The following is a 21,887-nucleotide window of genomic DNA, read 5'->3' as shown; positions in this document are numbered from 1 at the left end:
GCTCCAGTGTTTCTCTCCAGTACCCCAGCTCCCATATTCTTCTGCAGTCTCCCATCATTTGATCTGATGACCTTTTACTGTGTCTCAATCCCTTAATGTTCTTTATTTGAGTTTAGCTAGCTTAAATTCCATGACCAATCAATAAAAAAATATTTAGGGGCACCTGGGTGGCTCACTGGTTGAGCATCTGCCTTCAGCTCAGGTCGTGATCCTAGGGATCATGTCTCCTGTCAAGCACCCCGCTGACATGATAACTATCATTATAGTTATCTCTATTGTAATCAAACCTCAATTGCCTTATCCTCTCATTTCATTCACTTGCTTAGCCAAATCTCAAAGCCATAGTTGAATCCGGTTGTCTGTCCGTGCCATTTTAGCACCTGTGTTGATAAACATGCCTTGAGAACCATCATGATGACTGGTCTCATTTGAAATGAAAAGCCTGAACCTAGAGAGAACCGTCAATGCTGTCAGGCAATTAAACTATATTTCTCTATTCCGTTTACTTTCCCATTCTCCCAGAAAAAGATTTCATGCCTTATTCCCTTACCTGCACACCAGTCTTCCTTCTCACTTTTTCTCCTGCTTCATTGAGAAAATGGAAGCCATCAAAAGAATAATTTTATAGACTTTTACCACCATATCTACCTACCTACTACTATCTATGACTATCCACTGCTTAATACAATACTCTGCTTACAGATGAACTATCCATTTATGTAAATCTGTTTGTAAAAAAACTCTTGTCCCGTCTCACCTACTCAGGATCCTCACTCTAGCAATTATTTTATCTCTCTACTACATCATCAGTTGCTTCCTATCTACTAAGACATCCCATTCACATTATCCCATTTTTATTTATCCCAAATTCTCTCTAGTATTTCAGTTATTGGCTTCCTTACTGTGTGTCTGCTACCTTTTGTAGTAGAACTCCTTTAGAGTTTCCTATACTAGTTATCTCCAATTCTTTTACTCCCATTCTCTTTACCATACTTCTGTCAGATACTGCTCCCATCTTCCACCTAGCCTGTCCTGGGGACTTGTTAATGTCCCCAATGCTCTCCATGTTGCTAAATCCAGTAGTTAAACTCTTAATACTCAGCTTACTTGAACTTACTGCAGACTTGGACACAGTTAAATCCTTTCCTCCTTGGTTTATTCTATTCCCTTGCCCTCCAGGGCACTGTACTCTCTTGGTTTTCCTTTTACTTGACTGGTTATACCTTTTCGGTCTCTGTGGATTCCTCTTTTCCTGATCTCTTAATCTGGAAGGGCCCAGGCCTCTTTCCTTATTTCTCTTGTCTTTTCTCTTTTCTCTCTATACTCACTTGCTTGATATTATCAAGTCCCCTGATTTTAAATGCCACTATACGCTAATGACTCTCAAATTATATTTCCGGTACAAATATCTCTCTGAAATTGTAAACTATGCTGCCTTTCCTACATCTTTTTGTTCAGATTTGGATTGATGTTAAAGAGAGAACCACTGCTCGCTACCACTTCTACTACCAGTTGGTCTGAACTACCATCATCTCTTCCTCAATCAATGAAATAAACTTAAAAGATGGTTTCACTGCTTCCAACCCACACTTTCTTCACAACATAGCAAGCAGAACACTGCTTTAAAAGCTTAAGTCACAAGAAAGCAAAAGTTAGATTATGTCATTACAGAGGCCCCTGTCGTATTTAGTCAGGAGAGTGCAACTCTTGGGATCTCTGGGTGGCGCAGCGGTTTGGTGCCTGCCTTTGGCCCAGGGCGCGATCCTGGAGACCCAGGATCGAATCCCACGTCGGGCTCCCGGTGCATGGAGCCTGCTTCTCCCTCTGCCTGTGTCTCTGCCCCCCCTCTCTCTCTCTCTCTCTGTGTGACTATCATATATAAATAAAAATTAAAAAAAAAAAAAAGGAGAGTGCAACTCTTGATTTTGGGGTTGTGAGTTCAAGCCCCATGTTGCTCATTCCTCTGAGCGAGATAATCCTACCACTAACTCCTACACCTTCTTTAAGCCTTTATTCAGAGGACCACCTTCTCAGTGAGGTCTACTCTGGCTACCTTATTTAAATGCATGTAACTGGTGTTTCTTTCTCTTCTGCCTTGTCCTGGGGACTTCTGATCCCCTTATTCTGTTTCTTTATCTCATAACATTTACTACCTTTTAATGTAACATATAAATTAGTGGCTATGTTGATTTTTTAGTGTTTGTTTACCTGTATCACAGTACGAGCTCCAAGGGGGCAGACGTAATTGTTGAGTGATGTATTCTGAGCACCCATAATGGCCAGCATATTGAAGGTGCTCCATAGATAGTGAATGAATGGTAGTAAGAATTGCAAGAATAAACTTTAAAAGTTGTGTTTTTAAAAAAATAAAATAAAAGTTGTGTTTTTGTTTGCCTTCTTGCTGTTAAGATTAATTATATATTTTTGGCCTTAAGAGATTTGGCCTTATGAAAGTTTTGGTTTTATACCTTATTCTCTAATATAAAATGCAGAACTCTTAAAATTCAAGAATACTTACGTCAATAGGATTTTATTACTCTACTGGCTGTAAAATCAGATTCGTGAGATCTTTTTCATAATTATTTTTGCCAAAACTGATCTCTTTGCCCTGGCAATAGTCTTTTAACATTAAATATGTGATTTAATGTTAAAAGTTTGAATTTTATTGTTTTTAATCAAATGCCAGTGCAGTTTTAAGTGGATATGTAGTTTCTTTGTAATGTATCATTCCCTATTTTTAAATTTATTTTTTAACACTGAGAGCTCATTATGTGCTGGGCACTATGCTGAGGACTTGTGGATACAAAGCAAAATCTTTGAATTCTAACAGGAGTGTTGATATAAAGTCAAATACAATATGAGCCTGGCTCAGGGAAGGAGCCTATCTATATTTTAGGGACAAAATAATGTTGCAGAGATTTGACAAAAACAAAAACGGTTTCATGCACATGTGTACACATTCGTTTAATCTGTTCTGTTAGGTGGAGATCAGTAAACATAGCTATGACATTAGGAAATATCAGTGATGAATTTGCTTAACTAAGTTATGATACAGTTCTTAGCTTTATAACACTTAAATTATGACAGTTATATGCTTTACAAAATAATTGCTCATAGGTTTTCTTTAAATAGTTAGCTTTGACTTGATGCAGTTGTAGCTGCTCAGTCTCAATATTGTGGGCATAATATATGATGGCATGAAGAAATTTATTGTTTATTCTTACGTTACTGATTAGCATGTGGCTTAGTTTTAAAGGAAATTAAAGAGTTGAAAAATGAATTTAAGAGTACAGAAAAATTATTGGTATTGTGGAAACTTATGTTGGGAAGAGCACAATTGTAATGCTGCAAAACTCTGATGCTTATGTTTTTTTGTAACATGAGTAGTGGTTGTAAAAACTGCAAATGGCAGAAAGAACTTTATACAGTGGAGACATAATTGGGGGGACTGGTGAAAACTTTTAACTTATCTGCTGATTTGCTTTTATTTGAAATAATGGGGTTCTGTAAAGGTAGGTATCTTATTTTAAATAAATCTGATGACATAATTTTACTAGTATTAAATATTGTCTCATTTGCTTTTCTAGGAAGTATTTAAAAGAACATGCATAGAAAGTTTTTGTTAGAACTGTTTTTTGAGTGTTTACTATATTTGAAGCATTGTATTTAGTAATTTACTTCCATTTTCAAATTTGTTTTTTGGATTTTGAGGGAGACTATCATTATTCCTATTTTATACTAAGAAACTGAAAAAAATTAGGTTACTTACCTCAGGTTTTACAATTAGTAAGCAGTATAACTTGGTCTTGAACTTCAACACTTGTCTTACACAATCAGTATTAAAAATAAATGGAAATGGATGATCATTGTATCATTTCAACCACTCTGTATTTTTGGAAAAATAGGAGGAAAAGAAAGGAAAATATTCTCCCCAAATCTAAGCTCTTAAGAGTTAGCAGTTTGTTTTTCCTCCTCTTTCCTAATCCTCATTCCCTCCCATAGTACTGATGCATGGGCTTCACTCCCAAGATTCTTACTTGTTCAGAGGTAAGGCCCTGCATATTCATTGTTGTTGACCTTCCTAGGTGATACACGTGTCTAACCAGTTGATTATTATTGTTACTACTTATGTTTTTCCTTTACCTATCTTTTGGTGCTTTCTGGAGTGGATGCATACTGACACCCTTATTTTTTTGGTCTCTTTATCTTGGGTTGTCTTACTCCAACAGTCCTCTAAAAGTCCCTTATAACTGGCTCCAGTTCTATTAGCAGACTTCCAGGCCACAGCCCAGGTTGCTGAATCAGGATTTCTGGGGATGGGGCCCAGAATCTAAGTGTTATAAAATTTCCCAAGTGATTTTAATGATCAGTCAGATCTAAGAAATTAAAGCTCCAGTTCCCTTCACCCAGGATAATATCTTTCAGAGAAGAACAAGTGTAATTCACTTCTGATCATACACATTAGTAGCATATCAAATTAACTTCAGTGACAGTGACGGTGAAGATGTAATTCCTAAAGACAGCGCCATCATAATGCTTTTCTTGATAATATTTATATAAAATAGTAGCCCATTTAATTACAACAAGCACAATAAAATTGAACACAACCCCCAAATCCACCAATATTTTTAGGTAAGAGCAAATATTAGTCATTTTCCCCCCTAAATTCTTTTAATTTTCTAAATTTCTCCTGTTGGTCCCTTAAAAGAAAGTGAAAGAGGAAGCAAGGTGAAATAGAAGTATGGAATATCAATGCACACAAGTTTCAACTGATGAAACTAAAAGTCTTTTAGACAAGAAGGAATGATTTTCTTTGATTTTTTTTTTTTCTTTTAAAACCTAGTTAGATTCAGAGGCAATTATGTTGCTAATTCATGCCATCTTCAAAGAGAATTTGGGGGGATGGTGCAGTGGGAACTTCAGTTGGTACTTCAAGGCGATCCCTTTATATAAAGATAAGTTTAAATGCTATAGTTAATGTTCTTTGTGATTTCAAAACAAATTATATTACATAATAAGGTAATTTTGGTGAACTAATATTTCTAGGTGCCTAAAAATTTTGGTTGCTTTAACAGTACTAATTAAAGACATGTTTGCTTTGGAAAGTTTAGATTTCTTTAAGAATAATTTATAGCATGCCACATGTAATATTTCTTTCCTTTCCAACTGCTTTCTATTATATGCTTAGGGTTTAGATCGCTCCAATTCCTGGGTTAACACTGGTGGTCCAAAAGCTGCCCCATGGGGATCCAACCCCAGTCCAAGTGCAGAGTCAACACAGGTGGTGTTTATATTAGAGGTTTCTTTATTGGCTGCTGATGTTTCCCTTTAGAACATTACTTTTAGTACATACTGTGATTTCAGTGGCTTGCTTTTTAATCATTAAAAAGTGTGTATTTTTGTTTACTTAGCACATTTTCCAACTACTATGCATGAATACCACCAATTGCACCAGTAATACTCTCCTTTCCTACTTCCTGTCTCCTCCTCCCCCCTTCCTATATTACCCTATCAGTATTTCAGTGCCTGCTGCTTATGCGATTGATGGCTTTGGTAACAGTTTCTACTATAGGGGTAGCACGTTTTCAATAGGAATTTTCAGAAATTTTGTTTGGACAAAACCTGACAGTTTGCCATCTGCTTTTGGTTTAAAGTGTAGCTGTTGTCTTTTTTTCATTTAGTATTTACTGTCTTGTCTTTTTTTTTTTTTTTTAATAATTACTGACTAGAAATCCTGGGACTAAGCTGAAATTAAATGTGAACAGTGTATGCTGTAAGATTTAATACCAAAAGCAAAAATCCATTTTTCTTTGTATTGTGTTGCAAAGTATGAAAATTGTTTATAACTTAGATGAACTAGGTTTTGCTTACTTAAGTCTAGTTGCTTCATAGCTAATACTGCATGATTCCTCAAAATATACTTCTCATCTGTGTATTGGCTTTAGAGGGAAATGCTCTTATTCTTGAAGAATTTAATTCTGTGTTTAATATCGTAAATGTTTTATATTTGAAGTATATGGCAAATCTGAATAGTAGTTTTTGATAGTAGTGAAACACAAAAGAAACCATTCTAACCTTTTATTTTTCTTTATTGAATATAAAATTCTTGATTTCTTTATTTGGTCTGAGACCAGTGAGAAGTATGTTTTTACTTTTTTCATTTTCTTACTAGATGTGCGCATGTGAATAGATCACACAGAGAAAAGTTTCATTCTTTGCAGCACTCTGAATTTATATAATCCTTAAAATACCCATTTTTTTACTAAAAATATATAGAAACCATTTTGATACTTCTATTGCACTGTCATTAAAGCAGCTTAAAATGGTGAAAATTAGATGAGCAATAATAAAACAGTTGTTGAAACCACAGGAAAACTATTTTAAAAATTGTGTGTAACCCTTGAGCTGCAAAGTCATCCACAGCAGACTTTAATGTTATCTCGTCATTCATTCACCTCCACTCCATAGGCTATGGATCGAAGTTGTAATCGTATGTCTTCGCACACAGAGACGTCAAGTTTCTTACAAACATTAACGGGACGCTTACCAACTAAAAAGGTAGATTCATATGAAGACAATCCATATAGGGGGAAAATTCCAACAATTAAATAGATGTAAGATTTCTTTACGTAACCAGTATGTTACAGTAATTACATTTAAATTATTTGTTTAAAAATACATTTGAGCAAGCACTGCTTGTCTGATGCCTTTTTGGGCATACCACTCCAGTGTATGCTCTTTTATATTATTAAAATGTTTATAACTTTGGGATTGACTGTTTGAAATAAAATTTGATCATCAAATTTTAGTACCAAAAATGTATCAACTCTGAATTCTGTTTCTGTAACTGCTTCTGTTTTGTGTTTTAAATCTCCAGGGAAAGGAAGATGAGTTAGAAAAATTATCACTCTTAGTAAGATATGTTGATTTGCTTCCCTTATGCACAGTTTTGTTAGTCCTTTTTCATATTGATATACACTACTTTGCAAATGCTTTGTATGCATATCCATTATAAGGCAGGAATTTTCTGCTGTGTTTATAAAAAGACTTCAGATACCTGAAAACTTGAAAATTAATGGCTTATATCAATGTTTAAATTTTTGAAGGTATTTCCTAAATTGTACCAGCAAAGTTCATGAATGTAGTTACATATGTTGAAATATGTATTTAAGGCACAAACAAGATCGTATTTGTAACTGTCAGTTTTTGATCTAGTTTCTGTTTGCAGGTACAATTTAGGAGGCTATTTCCCACCTGTCCTTTTAAAATTACATTTTACTGCAAGATAACATGTAATTTTTTCAGCTGTTCAACATGCTATCGTCTTACATGTACCAACCAGCCGTTTCGTTAATGGGTGTCCTCACTGCATCATTGAATGGTTCACATGCCTTATTTTGCTTATTCTCATATCTTCATTTGTAATTGCATTATTATTTGGTTTGTGTTATCAGCAGATATGACTTTGATAATAACTTTGGATTTATTCTGGATAGCTTTTTCATGAGGAGCTGGCTTTGCAGTGGGTTGTTTGCAGTGGCAGCGTTCGGGAATCGGCTTTGCAACAAGCCTGGTTCTTTTTTGAGTTAATGGTGAGCAAGCTAAACACATTTCTTTATACTGTTTTCCTTAGTTAACAGCTTTGTGTTAGTTCATTATTTTATCCAAAAAATCCTTTTCCGTTGCCCCCTTATGATTTTACATGTGCCTCCAAGACAAATTACATTTATTACATCTCTAAATAAACACTGTGGACACTGAGCACAACTTAGGTGGAATTATAAACTTCTTGTTAACTATTTTTTAGAGATGATTGCAGAACCAGCTATCTTTTTTTCCCCAGCTATCTTTTTAAAGGAATCGTGGTACATTATTTCTTAGTGTGCACATGGCTATTAAAATGGCAGTATTGTAGATTTCATCCCAAACATAGATAAAAAGGGCTTTCGAGACCTTTACAGCTTTTCGAAAGCTCTTAGGGAAATGCCACTTACAGCCAATTAAAAAGCAACACTTTTTGCTCAGTTTAATCAATGGTATTAAAAATAAATGAATTCATATCTTAGTATTTATATATACATAAACACATATATACACAAAGGCAGAAAAGATTGGCTAAGTGTGTACAGAGTGGTAGCACTGTCCCTGTGGACTGGGTATTATCAAGGCACAGAGATTAAGTAGCTTGTCTAAGTTGGTATAGCTTTTAAATAGCAGAACTATGATTCAAACTCAGGCGTACTGGCACTAGGGACATTTCCCTTTAACCTCTAAGAAGCTGAAGTCATTGAAACGTTTTCTTCCAAAAGAGAAATGTGTAAAAAAATAAAGGAAAACAAAACAACAAAAAGAGAAAGGAAGAGAAACAAAAGGAGCTTCCAGAGTACATCATAGGGTAATTCTCAACATTGAATGTTACCTATATTGGGGATAAGAAGAAAATTTTTCTACAGATTTACCGATCCACAAAAGAAAGTAAGCCAGGGACCCTATATAATAAGTGATGGGCAACTCATTTTTTCCACTCGAGAATAAACAAGTTTTGTAATTCTTGTGCTTTTAATATAAGATCAAACTGTAATTTTGACTTATTTTTTGATGGTCTTTATATGTGTGTTCAAATTAGTTTAGAATAGTAAAAATGCTGCAGTTTAAGAATTAGCTCTGCTATTTACTAATTGTTGAAACTTGGCTTCAATTTCCCTGAATTCTATATTACTATTACCACATTGTTGTAATAGGAATCAAAATCTGGATGCATTCTTTTGAAAGATTTTTATATTTGAGAGAGAGAGCACACATGAGTATGTGGTGGGACAGGCAGAGGGAGAGTATCTCCAGCATTCTCCACATTGGGTGTGGAGCCTGCTATAGGGCTGGATCCCACAACCCTTGAGATCATGACCTGAGCTGAAACCAAGAGTTGGACGCTCAATCAGCTAAGCCACTCAGGTGCTCCCAGAAGCATTTTGTACATGTAAATCACTTTAATTTTTACCTAATATTCTTATTGAGTCATCAGTGTTTAATGTACATTCACCGTATGTCACTCTATGTTAGATATTGAAGACACTGCAGTGGAGTCAATGTTTCTAGTCTCTCAAAGCTTAACAGTTTGGGGGATATGGAATGTCAAAATGTTGTCTTAGAAGATTTCATTTAAAACCATTTTAATGGGTAAAATATTTTTCTGTTCACATTCATAATTCTTTTCATATTGATAGCCAGAATAATTTTATGAAGGTGATGCAGTGATTGAGTTGTACTGTGTTTGATATTTCTCAGGAACATACAAAATATTGCAGGGAGATTTTAAAAATATTTGAGGAGCTAGAAGTATTCCAGCTATCTGTTAAGTCACACAGTATAATGAAGAAATAGCCCTAATGTGATTAACTGTTAATTGCCTTCAAAAGAAATTAAACTGATGGCTTGTTTATTTTTTCAGGTAAAGAGCATGGTGCATCATTTATATTTTAATGATAAACTTGATGCACCAAGGAAAAGTCGTTTTCCAGAACGTTTCATGGATGATATTGCAGCTCTTGTCAGTACAATTGCTAGTGATATAGTTTCACGATTTCAGAAGGTAATAACTTTTTAAAAAATCAAATCGCAAAAAAAAAAAAAAAAATCAAATCGCTACCAAGATCACATTAAACTATCATGCTTTTATTTGTTTTTGGTTTTTATTATGTTTTCCAGGACACAGAAATGGTTGAGAGACTCAACACAAGCCTTGCATTCTTTCTCAATGATCTGTTATCTGTTATGGATAGAGGATTTGTTTTTAGCCTTATTAAGACCTGCTATAAACAGGTAATGCATAATTAGTTATAAATAACAAATAATTTAAATACTGTTTGCTGTTTTTATTTTATTTTATTATTTATTATTTATTTATTTATTTATTTATTTATTTATTTTTTTGTTTGCTGTTTTTAGAGTTGCAGCTGAGTGATCTGCGAGAACACATTCATATATTAATGGTTTTAAAAAGCAGCATTTTTTTTTTAAAGATTTATTCAAGAGAGAGCATAGTGGGAGGTGAAGAGGGAGAGGCTCGAAGAGAGAATCTCAAGTAGACTCTGTACTGAGTCCGCTGACTCTACATGGGGCATGATCTCCCAACCCGGAGATCATATCCTGAGCTGAAATCAAAAGTCAGTCATTCTGTGGATGGCACCACCGAGGTACCCCCAAAAGCAGTGTATTTTGGAGGCACCTGGGTGGCTTAGTTGGTTGAATGTCTGACTTTTGATTTCAGCTTAGGTCATGATCTCAGGGTCTTGGGATTAAGTCCTGCATCGGGCTCCCAGCGGGGGAGTCTGCTTGTCCCTTCTCCCTCTGGCCCTCCTGATGCTCTCTCTCTCTCTCTCAAATCTTTAAAAAAATAAAATCAGAGTAATTTTATTAGTAAGGCAAAAATAAATTCCATTTGTTTAATGAGGACACAGGACTATGGCAGGCTGGTATCTGTACAACTGACATTTCCTTGGTTTTACTGGCCAAGACATGACTCTGATTCCCGTTCTCAAGCAGATCATCAAGTCACTAGTCTAAATGTTAAGTGTAACTGTGTAACAGCTCTTGGGGTCCTATCCCAGCTTTGTTGAGGAGTTGGAATCCTGTGGATGGGAGAAGGGAGCATGGGATGCAGCGCTTGTGCAACATTTCCCAGCTGGTCCACAGCCTTATTTCTGAGAATTACTAGTTCAGAATGCTGTTTGGCAGTCAAATATTTAGAATTTGAAGATCTATTCTATCAGATGCCTTTATTTTGTGTTTCATTCATTCATTCATCCATTCATCCATTCATCCATTTTAGAGAGTACACACATGAGTGGGGAGAAGGGGAGAGAGGGAATCCCAAGCAGACTCTGCACATTGAATATGAGCCCGACTCAGCATTTGTTCCCACAGCTCTGAGATCATGACCTGAACTGAAAGCAAAAGTTGGACACTCCACTGACTGAGCCACCCAGGCACCCCGTATGTTCCTTGTAATAGAAAAATTAGAACTATATGTGGGCACTGACTGACTTGAAAATATTGTCAGCAGTATGTCTGCGGTATGACTTCCTAGTGTTTGCCAAACATTGAGTTAGACCCCAGGGATGCCAAAGCTATTAAGTCAGTGTATATATGTCTCCTCAAAGTAGCATATATATGTCTCCTCAAAGTAGCTTATCTTGCAGCTGGGTGAATAGACAAATAGGTTAACACAGGGTGCTAATAATCCAAAGAGTGGATCATTTCTTTTATGAAGTTATTTTGGTGGTATCCACAAAACCCAAACTGCCCACTAAGTAATCTGTCATCCTGATGTTGGCTTGAGAAATGATATATTCAATTGGTGTTCTTTTATTTATGTGATGCTTACAAGGTATCTTCAAAGCTTTATTCATTACCAAACCCAAGTGTCTTGGTGTCCTTGAGACTGGATTTTCTGCGAATTGTCTGTAGCCATGAGCACTATGTTACGTTAAACTTGCCCTGCAGTCTGCTTACTCCACCTGCATCACCGTCACCTTCTGTTTCTTCTGCAACATCTCAGGTATGCAAAGTGTCTGAAAAAAAATTTGTTTAAGACTATGTTTATAAGAAGCCATTGTAAACACTGGAAAAAATGATAAATACTGTTGAATAATAGCTATGTGATAGGGATCCCTGGGTGGCGCAGTGGTTTGGCGCCTACCTTTGGCCCAGGGCGCGATCCTGGAGACCCGGGATCGAATCCCACGTCGGGCTCCCGGTGCATGGAGCCTGCTTCTCCCTCTGCCTATGTCTCTGCCTCCCTCTCTCTGTGACTATCATAAATAAATTAAAAAAAATTAAAAAAAAAAACTTAATTTAAAAAAAAATAGCTATGTGATAGGCTCCATACTAAGTGCTTTATAAGTATGAATTATTTGCTCCTTAAAGCAATTCTAGGAGGTAAGTTCTATTATTTTCATTTTACATAGGAAACATAGAAGAGTTATTAGCTTACCTGAGGTTACACGGTAATAAGTGGCCGAGTGAGGCTTTGAATCAAGGCACATTTTGACTTTATTCCAGAGCCCAAGTTCTTAACTACTATGTTGTCTTCCTCGTACAGATTTATGCACATCCATGTGAGGGAATTCACTTATCTAAGTTTGTTTAGATGTTTTCATAGATTGGGTTTTCTTGAAGATGCAAGGTTGTCTTGAGTTCTGGATGAAAAATGTTTACTAGGGAATCAAGACCTGTGAAAGGAAAAGAAATGAAGTAGCAGAGAAAGAAGGCAAACTGCAGTGCAGTCCTGAGAAAGCCCTGCCTCCCTCTTTCGTACCTAGAAAACCAAAAGGAGAACTAAATGGATATTCCTAAGGTTTTATTGTGTGGCAGTGGACTTCAGCAGCTAGTAGTTTCTGTCAAGACCAAAAGGGGATATCATAGCAGTTACAATGTGTCTTATCATACAGATTGAGATAAAGGGATTTTCTGGTTTTAGTGTCAGAGAAGCCCGGTTCTTCCCTCTCGTGAAACGTTCTTTCTGCTATATAATTCCTGAAGCAAATAAGATAAGATTTCGTAATTTCTTCATGTCCATAGTCAAAATTGATCTTAACTTTTTGTAATTTTTTTGAGTTATTTAATTCCTGGGTGTAATTCCCTAGCCTAGATCAGTCTTAGATGCGTGATAAAAAAAATTTTTTTTAACTTCACTTAGCTTAGAAAACATCAGAGAGCACCCACAACTTTTCATTATAGATTGGCCTGTTTTCACATACTCTTTTACCTATCTGGCATATACTTCTCCCTAAAACAGATAACGTTAGTCTTTAGCTATACAGTGAAGAAGAAATTAATCATAAGTATAGTTCCTAAAACTTTTAATGAAACACATTTATCTACACCTAACTCCCTTCTGAACATCTCATTCAGCTGAGAAATTAATAGGATTCCTTCCATTATCTTGTTCCCTACTTTCTTATCTAACTACATTAATTTAAGATTCTAATAGATAACAGAGACCTCACCCTTTCTGGGGTGAGGGGGGCAAGCATTATTTTATATATTTATTAGGAAGATGATTTCTCTGGGATGCCTGGGTGGCTGAGCACGCCTGGCTAAGCATCTGCCTTCAGCCCAGGGCGTGATCCTGTAATCCCAGGATCGAGTCCCACATCAGGCTCCCTGCACGGAACCTGCTTCTCTCTGCCTGTGTCCCTGCCTCTCTCTCTCTGTGTGTGTGTGTGTGTCTCTCATGAATAAATAAATAAAATCTTAAAAAAAAAAAGAAGAAGAAGAAGATGATGATGATTTCTCTGTAGAGAATCATTGTTCTAAAAAAAAAAAAAAAAAACCTCACATGGATGGTCCTGAATATGAATTGGGGAGGATGAGATTATAGACACTCTTGTCTTGAACTATATCATGGGGGATGCTCTTCTGCAGTATTAAAAATCTTGTAAAAACTCTGAGTGGGGGCACCTGGGTGGATCAGTCGGTTAAGCATCTGCCTTCATCTCAGGTCTTGATCCTAGAGTCCTGGGATTGAGCCCCACTTTGGACTCCCTGCTCAGCAGGGAGCCTGCTTTTCCCTTTCCCACTCTCCCTGCTTATACGCTCATGTGCTCTCTCTTTCTCTCTGTCAAATAAATTAAAATTAAAAAAACAACTCTGAATGCATCACAAAATGGTGGCATTTTGTAGATAGTATCTTCTCTGAATTACAATTTTACTGGTATTTGGATTTACTCTGGAAACCAATAGCTTTGATTATCATTATGTCTTTTGTACCCAGCAGTAAATACACATCATTTGGATTTAGTTACTTTTTTTCTCCTTTAAGGTATGATATTGAAACATTAAGTGGCTAAAAGAATAAAGGAAAAAAAAACAGATGGAAAAGTTTCAATATGAGAAAAGGGAAATTGAAAATAAAAGTATTATTTATCATAGTTTCTTATATCAAAAGTAAGAGCAGTTACTTTCTTCAATGTAAATAGTAGTAACATAAACTACCCTAGGCAAAGTGTGTCTTACTCTGAGATAATGCCCATACGGCATTTGTCATAACATTCTGTCTGGAAGATGTTTTGTTCCACAGCTATTATAGTTTTGTTCTGCCTCCCTCCCAAACAGAGTTCTGGATTTTCCACAAATGTACAAGACCAGAAGATTGCAAATATGTTTGAGTTGTCCGTGCCTTTCCGCCAACAGCATTATTTGGCAGGACTTGTATTAACAGAGCTGGCTGTCATTGTAGACCCTGATGCTGAAGGGTGAGTACATTTATTTTGCCCTGCAGAATAGCAGTTTGATTTTGGAGAATGGGACAGAAGTAATGTACTTACACTTCCTGAAAATCAGAAAAATATCCTTTACCACTCTTCTTCTACTTCTGTATTCACTAAGTTCCATACCCATGTTATTTTTTCATTTCTTTGATTTTTAAGAAAAAAAAAATCATCTCTGAGTTTGAGGTTGGTCTTTAACTCCATGGCGTGTCATGGTTTATTTGGTAGCATTTGTTTTTCCTTCTTAATAGTTACACAAAATGCTTGTGCTTGTTAGTAGGTAGACTCTTAGATTTGTTGATATACAGTAGACACATTTCAGTTGAGGAAAATGGACTAGTTTTCTATTCCTTGTAAGGAAAATTGTTTGCCATTATACTATGTAGCATTTTATTTCAAAATATGCTCTATAAGCAAAATATTCTTAGGTTTTAAGACCTTCTAAAGTTACGTACACTTGTACAGAATTTTTGAAAATTGATATAGTAAAGAAAGGGCATATTACCTGATAATTTGAATTTATAGAAATAGCTTGATTTTTGTGGTCTAGCATCCCCATAGGGTATTTCTATCTTAATAATTGTTTTAAAAAGTCTGTGTGGTCATCATTCCTTTAGGTAATAATTAGTTTTTAAAAATCCACATAATAGGATCTTTAGTAGGAGTTTTTTAAATTTTTTAACTTTAATTTAAATTCCAATTAGTTAACATACAGTGTAGTATTAGTTTCAGGTGTACAATATAGGGATTCAGCACATCCATACAATACCGGTGCTCATCACAAGTACACTCTTTAATCCCCATTGTCAATTTCACCCATAGCCCTGTCCCCCTCCCCTCTTTTGTTCTCCATAACAAAACTGGGGTTTTTTTCTTACTTCTTTTTTTTTTTGTCTGTTTTATTTCATAAATTCCACATATGAGTAAAGTCATAGCATATTTATCTTTTTCTGACTGACCTATTTTACTTAGCTTTCTGCCCTCTAGATCCATCCATGCTGTTGCAAATGGCAAGATTTCATTCTTTTTATGGCTAATATTCCATTGTAGGTATATACTACATCTCTTTTATTCATCTGTTGATGGACACTTGGATTGCTTCCACACCTTAGCTATTATAAATAATGCTGCAATAAACATAGGGGGTGCATATATCTTTTTGAATTAATGTTTTTGTATTCTTTGGGTAAAATCCCAGCTTTTAAGATTTTACTTATTAGAGAGAGAGTGCATGTGTGTGTGCAGGAGGTGGGGCAGGGGTGGAGGGGGTGGGAGAGAAAGAGGGAAAAAATCTCAAGCAGACTGTGCTTAGTGCAGAGCCCAATGTGGGGCTCGATCTCATGACCCCAAGACCATGACCTGCGCTAAAACCAAGAGTAGCATGCCTAACCAACTGAGCCACCGAGGTACGCCTAAAATCCAGACTTTAAGTAATGGCCCTCAAAGCCCTATCTGGCTCTTTTATGCTTTTGCCACTGTCTTCTCTCCCCCACATACTAAAATATAGCCATCCTGGTCTTTTTTTCTGTTTCTCTAATATGCCAAACTCATTCCCACTTTAGGGTATTTGCACTTGGATTTTTTTCTCTACCTAAAGCAATACTCATGTTACCCTAAGACTGTCATGTACCAGTTTGCTCCTCGTGATTCTTCAGGTCTCCACTCAAATAGTATCTTCTCAGTGAGGCTTTCACTAGCCATCCAATTATAATTATAGCCATTCTGCCTTGCCACATCATTCCTATACATGTAGCCCTCTTTTATTTTCTACAAAACATTTCTCTGAAATTTGCTGCTTAATTACTGTCTCCTCCCATTAGAATGTGATTTCATGAGAACACATGAAATCTTTTATCTTCTAAAATATTTATAAGATTTTCTTGTTCACTGCTATACTTCCAATGCCTTAGAATTATGTCTGGTACAAGTAGAGGACTACATATTTATAAACAGATGTTAATTTCAGTGAATGAGCAATTGACTTTGGGAGACTCACATCCCATCTCTAAATTTTATATTCTTTAGTGGTATATAGATAAAATACAGCCTACATTGTCTTAGATAGGTCCTTGAGAGGAGTGCTTTTCTTTTTACTTCGTCTGCTTGCTAATAAGAATAATTCCTTGTGTGGCAATAATGTTTTAATATTGATCAAAGATATGCTCTCCAGAAACTTTCATTATAGTTAGAAAATTAAGACTATGAAACAATATGATTAAATGCTAATTATGTAGCACATACTTCTACAGAAGATTAATACCTTTACTACTGCATTTGTGAGACTGAATTACTATTTTTATTTATTTTTTATTTTTCTCTTGCAATAGCAAACTCTTTAAGAACAGGGACAGCATCTTATCCTTAACACTGAAAATAGAACGTTGGATGTTCTGCATAAACATGAATTTAATAGCTGCCTGTGACTCAGTAATGTAGACCTATAAAAAGGCTTAGAAAGATGAGTGGGTAGAGTTGATTTGTAGATTATGGTCGGGCTGCTAGCTGCAGAGAGCTAAGGAACACACACTTGGGTTTGAGAGTTATCATTGATAATGCAGAAATTCAAAGGGGAGAACATAACAAGCAAATGGTCAGAATCTTAGACTTGGGTAAAATGAAAGATTTTTGAGAAAAAGGTGAGAACTACTGGAGAAAAAATTGAAAAAAGATAAGATGACAGTGTTGAGTAGAAAACTGGAGAATAAAATCTGAGGTATGTCAGTTAGATGTGGTTCTTGACAGTGTTTAAAAATACACTTTCTGAATAAAACTCTGGAAGGAAGAAGAAAGAATCTCCAGCTGGATTTCAGATATAGCAATGTAAAGCAGCTGATAAGATGAAGGGCTCTGTAGGAAGACCACCTGGTTTCCAATCACAACTTTGAAATTGGCTATGTGATCTCAATAAGAGCTAGTATTTACTGAGGAAGACAGTGTGCTAATAAGTATGTTACATAAATTATGCAACTTAATTCTCACAACCACCTTATGAGGCAGGTAATTACCCTCCTACTGTAGGTAGGGAAACAGATAAGTTCAGTATCTCTAAGAAATTATTTAGCTGTTAAATGATAAAGGTTATGCAGTGCCATGTGGTAAGCTTTCAGAAACAGTTTCAAAGAAAAGGAGTAGAATATTAGGAAGTAAATGGAAACAATGGACTGTACATTTAGGAAGTTTATCACTGGAGAAATTATTAGTTTATTACTGAGTGGTAGTATATAGCTAGAAGAGACTGTTTTCAAGTGAACATGTTTTCAACATTGGAAAGCCTTATTTGAAAGAAAGAAGGGAAGAATATAGTGACTGGGAACATCAAAGCTGTTGAAGAAACATGATGTTCATTGGAGAAATTATTTTTTGAGAGAAGGCCCAACTTTTTCTGAGACAGAAAAGGAATGTTGGAGATATAAAAGTAGAGTTGTGTTAAAGATCTGGCTAGAGCAAATTCAGAATGATTTTTCTTTCCTAAAAGACAGAAATTGAAGGTAAGGTCTTTCCCCAAGGTTGATGGTGAGAGGCTAACGGGAAGAGAAGGAGACGTGAAATGGCTGCCAAGTGTAGCCTTAAGGGTCTGTCAAAAGTTGGTCAAATGTTTGATTAGAATGGTTGACATAGTCAAAGCACCTTCAATCTGAGAAAAGGCCAAAAAAAAAAAAAATGTGATGATGAGTATTTTAGCCCAATAATAGCCTGAAACTCAGGCTATTATTGGGAGTCTACAGAAGGCCCAAATGAGGTAGATGAGCAAGAAAGTTTTTGTTTTGTTTAAAGATTTTATTTACTTGAGAGAGACCATGCACAAGTGGGGAGGAAAGGCAGAAGCAGAGGGAGAAGCAAACACTCTGCTGAGCAGGGAGCCCCGGTGTGGAGCCAGATCCCAGGACCTGAACCAAAGGCAGGTGCTTAACCAAAGCATTCACCGAGGCATCCCGGAAGTTGAGTTTAAATAGAGCTGTCAAAAAAAAATAAATTAAAATAAATAAATTAGCAAGCAAGCAAGCAAGCCGTCAGAGACACCCCCCCCCAACCCATGGACTGCATAATTTATTAAGTAGAGGATTTTTCTTTTAGAAAAAAGAGATAAAAGTTATTTTTGGTAAATGTGAAAAGGTCTAATTTGAAATAGAATTTGTAGCTACTTAAAATTTACTTTTTTTTCCCAACCCTGACTCCCCAAAATTTACTTTTTCTTTTTTGCTTCAAAATATAACCATAGGGCAGCCCCCGTGGTGCAGCGGTTTAGTGCCACCTGCAGCCTGGGATGTGATCCTGGAGACCCGGGATCAAGTCCCACATCGGGCTCCCTGCATGGAACCTGTTTCTCCCTCTGCCTGTGTCTCTGCCTCTCTGCCTGCCCCTCTTTCTCTCCGCCTCTGAATAAAAAATAATAATAATAATAAAAATATATAACCATAACTGGTCTTAAGTTATTTAATATGAATATACACTAATAAAGAGTTAACGTAAAAATATTCAGATTTACTAAGTGAATTTGTTTCACATTTCTTTTTCCCTCTATCATTACTTTATACAGAAAGACATTTGTTAATTTTGTAATGAGAAGTGTTTTATAGGAAAACATTGCAAATATGTGGCAGTTTAAGTTAAACAAAATTGATTAGGTACTGTGACTTACTGTTTGCTTTAAAGATATTAACTAATCTCTGTGACCTTACTGCTGCTGCTGCTTCTTCATCTTCTTTTTAAATAGACTGTTTGGATTGCACAAGAAAGTCATCAATATGGTACACAATTTACTATCCAGTCACGACTCAGACCCACGGTACTCTGACCCCCAGACAAAGGCTAGGGTGGCCATGTTGTATCTACCTCTGATTGGCATTATCATGGAAACTGTTCCTCAGCTCTATGACTTTACAGGTACTTAATATATATTTAAAATAAATCTTAAAATCTTAGTGTTTAAAAGTATTAGAAATATATTGAGGCTAAAGATCTTATTTTAGGAAGAAAACTATAAGGAAATGTACACTGACATAAGTAAACTGTCAATATTTAACCATATTACTGAGTAACTTTTGACTACGTGAGAATTCACTGCAAGCTTTCCTTAAGTAGTCCTTATGATGAATTTTAAAATAATGATTTATAGCACTTCTATACCTACCTATTAGAAAACAGGTTTTTGGTATGAGACTATACTGTTCATCTGAAAATATATATATAAGAAAACTTGGCAGATGTATGCCACCTTCAGGCTCAATTTGATTCATTCATACACACACACATTCATAAACACACACACACACACATATATGTATGTATGTATAAGAAAACTGGCAGATGTTTACCACCCTCAGGCTCACTTTGATTCATATATACACACCCATATATATACATACACATTCGTACATACACATATATATATACAACACACATACATAATTGAAATTAATATTCACCAGAATAACAAGAATGTTTATTGTGAACACTAGTTTAATAAGTTGAAATTATGTTGCTTTTTAAGAACTAGAACTCATAAAGTTTTATTGCTCTTGCTTTCTATATTTAGAATTTCTTGAATTCCTTCATTTGTCCTAAAAAAAAACACTGTTGTTCACATTTAACCTAGCAAAGTACTTCTTCCAGTTAAAGTACTTCCAGTTCAGTAAAAACGTTTAAAAACAAACTGAGTACCTATTTACTGAGTACCTATTACACATTAGGAACTTGAACAAAGCTGGTGATACCAAGATAACCAACTTTGTCCTTAAGGGACTCATAGTTGAGTAGTTCAACCATTATTTTGATTGCTAAAGTGGGCTTCCTTATCTGAAGGTGGAAATGTTTATATTATTATCTTCTTTGACTTGTGAGTTTTCTACAAAATTATAAATTGTTACTGTAGGAATAAATTTAATGTTTAAAATATTGTTTAAAATAAGTAAATCTAATGATAAATATTTCATGTTAATAGGTTTTCCTTTTAAAGAGTAATGGAGAATAGGAAATTGCATGCTCCATAACTATTAATTGACCTAAATGGAATTTTGTTTATTTGGGGATTATTTTTTTCCAGAAACTCATAATCAAAGAGGAAGACCAATTTGTATAGCCACTGATGACTATGAAAGTGAAAGCGGAAGCATGATCAGCCAGACGGTTGCCATGGCAATTGCAGGAACATCAGTTCCTCAACTAACAAGACCCGGCAGTTTCCTCCTCACATCATCGGTAAGAAAAACTGTCCTGTAGAAGTTTTTTCTAGAAAGGCAGATATTGGGATCCCTGGGTGGCGCAGCGGTTTGGCGCCTGCCTTTGGCCCAGGGCGCGATCCTGGAGACTCGGGATCGAATCCCACGTCGGGCTCCCGGTGCGTGGAGCCTGCTTCTCCCTCTGCCTATGTCTCTGCCTCTCTCTCTCTCTGTCTGTGACTATCAAAAAATAAATAAAATAAAATAAAATTTAGAAAGGCAGATATTTACAGATATTTTTTCCTAAAATAACTGAAATTGTTGTATTAGCTGATGCAAGAGTACTCAGAGTTTTATTTACTTTGTGGAAACATTAAGGTTCTGAGAATGTTGCTTATCTTGTATTAAGTTGTTTTAAAAATTATTAATACTTCAAGGTTTATGATATAAAGCCCTCTAGTCTATTGTTTGGAATTTTGAAAGTTACCTTATTGTAAACACCCTATTTTCTTTATTTTCAAAATCCATTTTTTTAAAAAAAATTTTTTCATTTTTTTTTCAAAATCCATTTTGTTCTTTATCAACCCTATGAAATATTTTCAGTTGTTTAGCAATTGAGAATATTTTTTTAATCTGTGGAGGTTTATACTGTTTCATGCTTAAAAAAATTAATATGTACTCTGCCCTGTAATATTCCCCCCTTAAAAATGAAGGATGTGGGAGCAGAGAGGAAACAAACTACCAATAGAGTAAGATCAAATTCTAAAAGACTTTCTTTCTGAAAAATGCAATAATACTTATGGTAGCTGTCCTGACAACTTAAAGTTTTATTGAGATAATTTACATATCAAAAGATTCACCCATTTTATATGGTATAGTGTCATGAGTTTTAATGTACTTACAGAGCTGTGTGGCCATACCACAGTCTAAGTTTAGAATATTTCCATCACCCCAAAAAGAACGCTTAGGCCTGTTAAGAACCACTGCCTATTTCCCCCCAGCCATAAGCAGCAACTCACCTACTTTCTGTCTGTATATCTGTATAGATCTGCCTATTCTGAACATATCAAATAAATGGAATTATACACTGTGATCTTTTGTGTCTGGCTTCTTTCACTGCACATAAAGTTTTTGAGATTCAGCATGTCGTAATATGGATGAGCACATCTTTTTCTTTTTTCTTTTTTAATTGCCAAGTAATACTCTTTTGTATTGATATGCCAGATTTTTTTTTTTTTTTTTTTTTTTTTTGAGGTTTGCAAAGCTCCGATTTATTAGGGGCGGTCGGGCGGTCGATAAAAGTGAGGTCGGTAAAGGATCACCGTACAGCAGCCCCCCGCCCCGGGAACCGGGTGGGGAAGCCGGCTACATGCACGGTGGGTAGGGCAGCTCAGGCACTTGGTTGAAGTAGCCCCCAAGGAAAATGACGCTGGACCCCACGCCGAACAGCACCAGGGCG

General features: G+C 35.8%; 1 protein-coding gene across 3 annotated transcripts in view; it reads left to right on the top strand.

Annotated features, from left to right (window-relative positions):
- DOCK7 (dedicator of cytokinesis 7) overlaps nt 1–21,887 on the top strand; it is a 223,800-nt gene that overhangs the window by 141,488 nt on the left and 60,425 nt on the right. For 2 of the 3 annotated variants that reach the window (XM_055304932.1, XM_055304933.1), the window contains exons 23-30: nt 6,469–6,558; nt 7,497–7,592; nt 9,449–9,589; nt 9,706–9,819; nt 11,387–11,557; nt 14,116–14,255; nt 18,985–19,154; nt 20,314–20,468. In XM_055304932.1, coding sequence (XP_055160907.1) covers nt 6,469–6,558; nt 7,497–7,592; nt 9,449–9,589; nt 9,706–9,819; nt 11,387–11,557; nt 14,116–14,255; nt 18,985–19,154; nt 20,314–20,468 — 1,077 coding nt within the window. Of the gene's footprint in view, nt 1–5,188; nt 5,282–6,468; nt 6,559–7,496; nt 7,593–9,448; nt 9,590–9,705; nt 9,820–11,386; nt 11,558–14,115; nt 14,256–18,984; nt 19,155–20,313; nt 20,469–21,887 lie in introns of all 3 variants that reach the window. The other variant, XM_055304934.1, reaches the window with a different exon arrangement.

This window comes from Nyctereutes procyonoides, unplaced genomic scaffold, assembly GCF_905146905.1.
Source record: "Nyctereutes procyonoides isolate TBG_1078 unplaced genomic scaffold, NYPRO_anot_genome, whole genome shotgun sequence".
Classification (NCBI taxonomy): Eukaryota; Metazoa; Chordata; class Mammalia; order Carnivora; family Canidae; genus Nyctereutes; species Nyctereutes procyonoides.
This window is presented reverse-complemented; position numbering and strand designations above follow the sequence as displayed.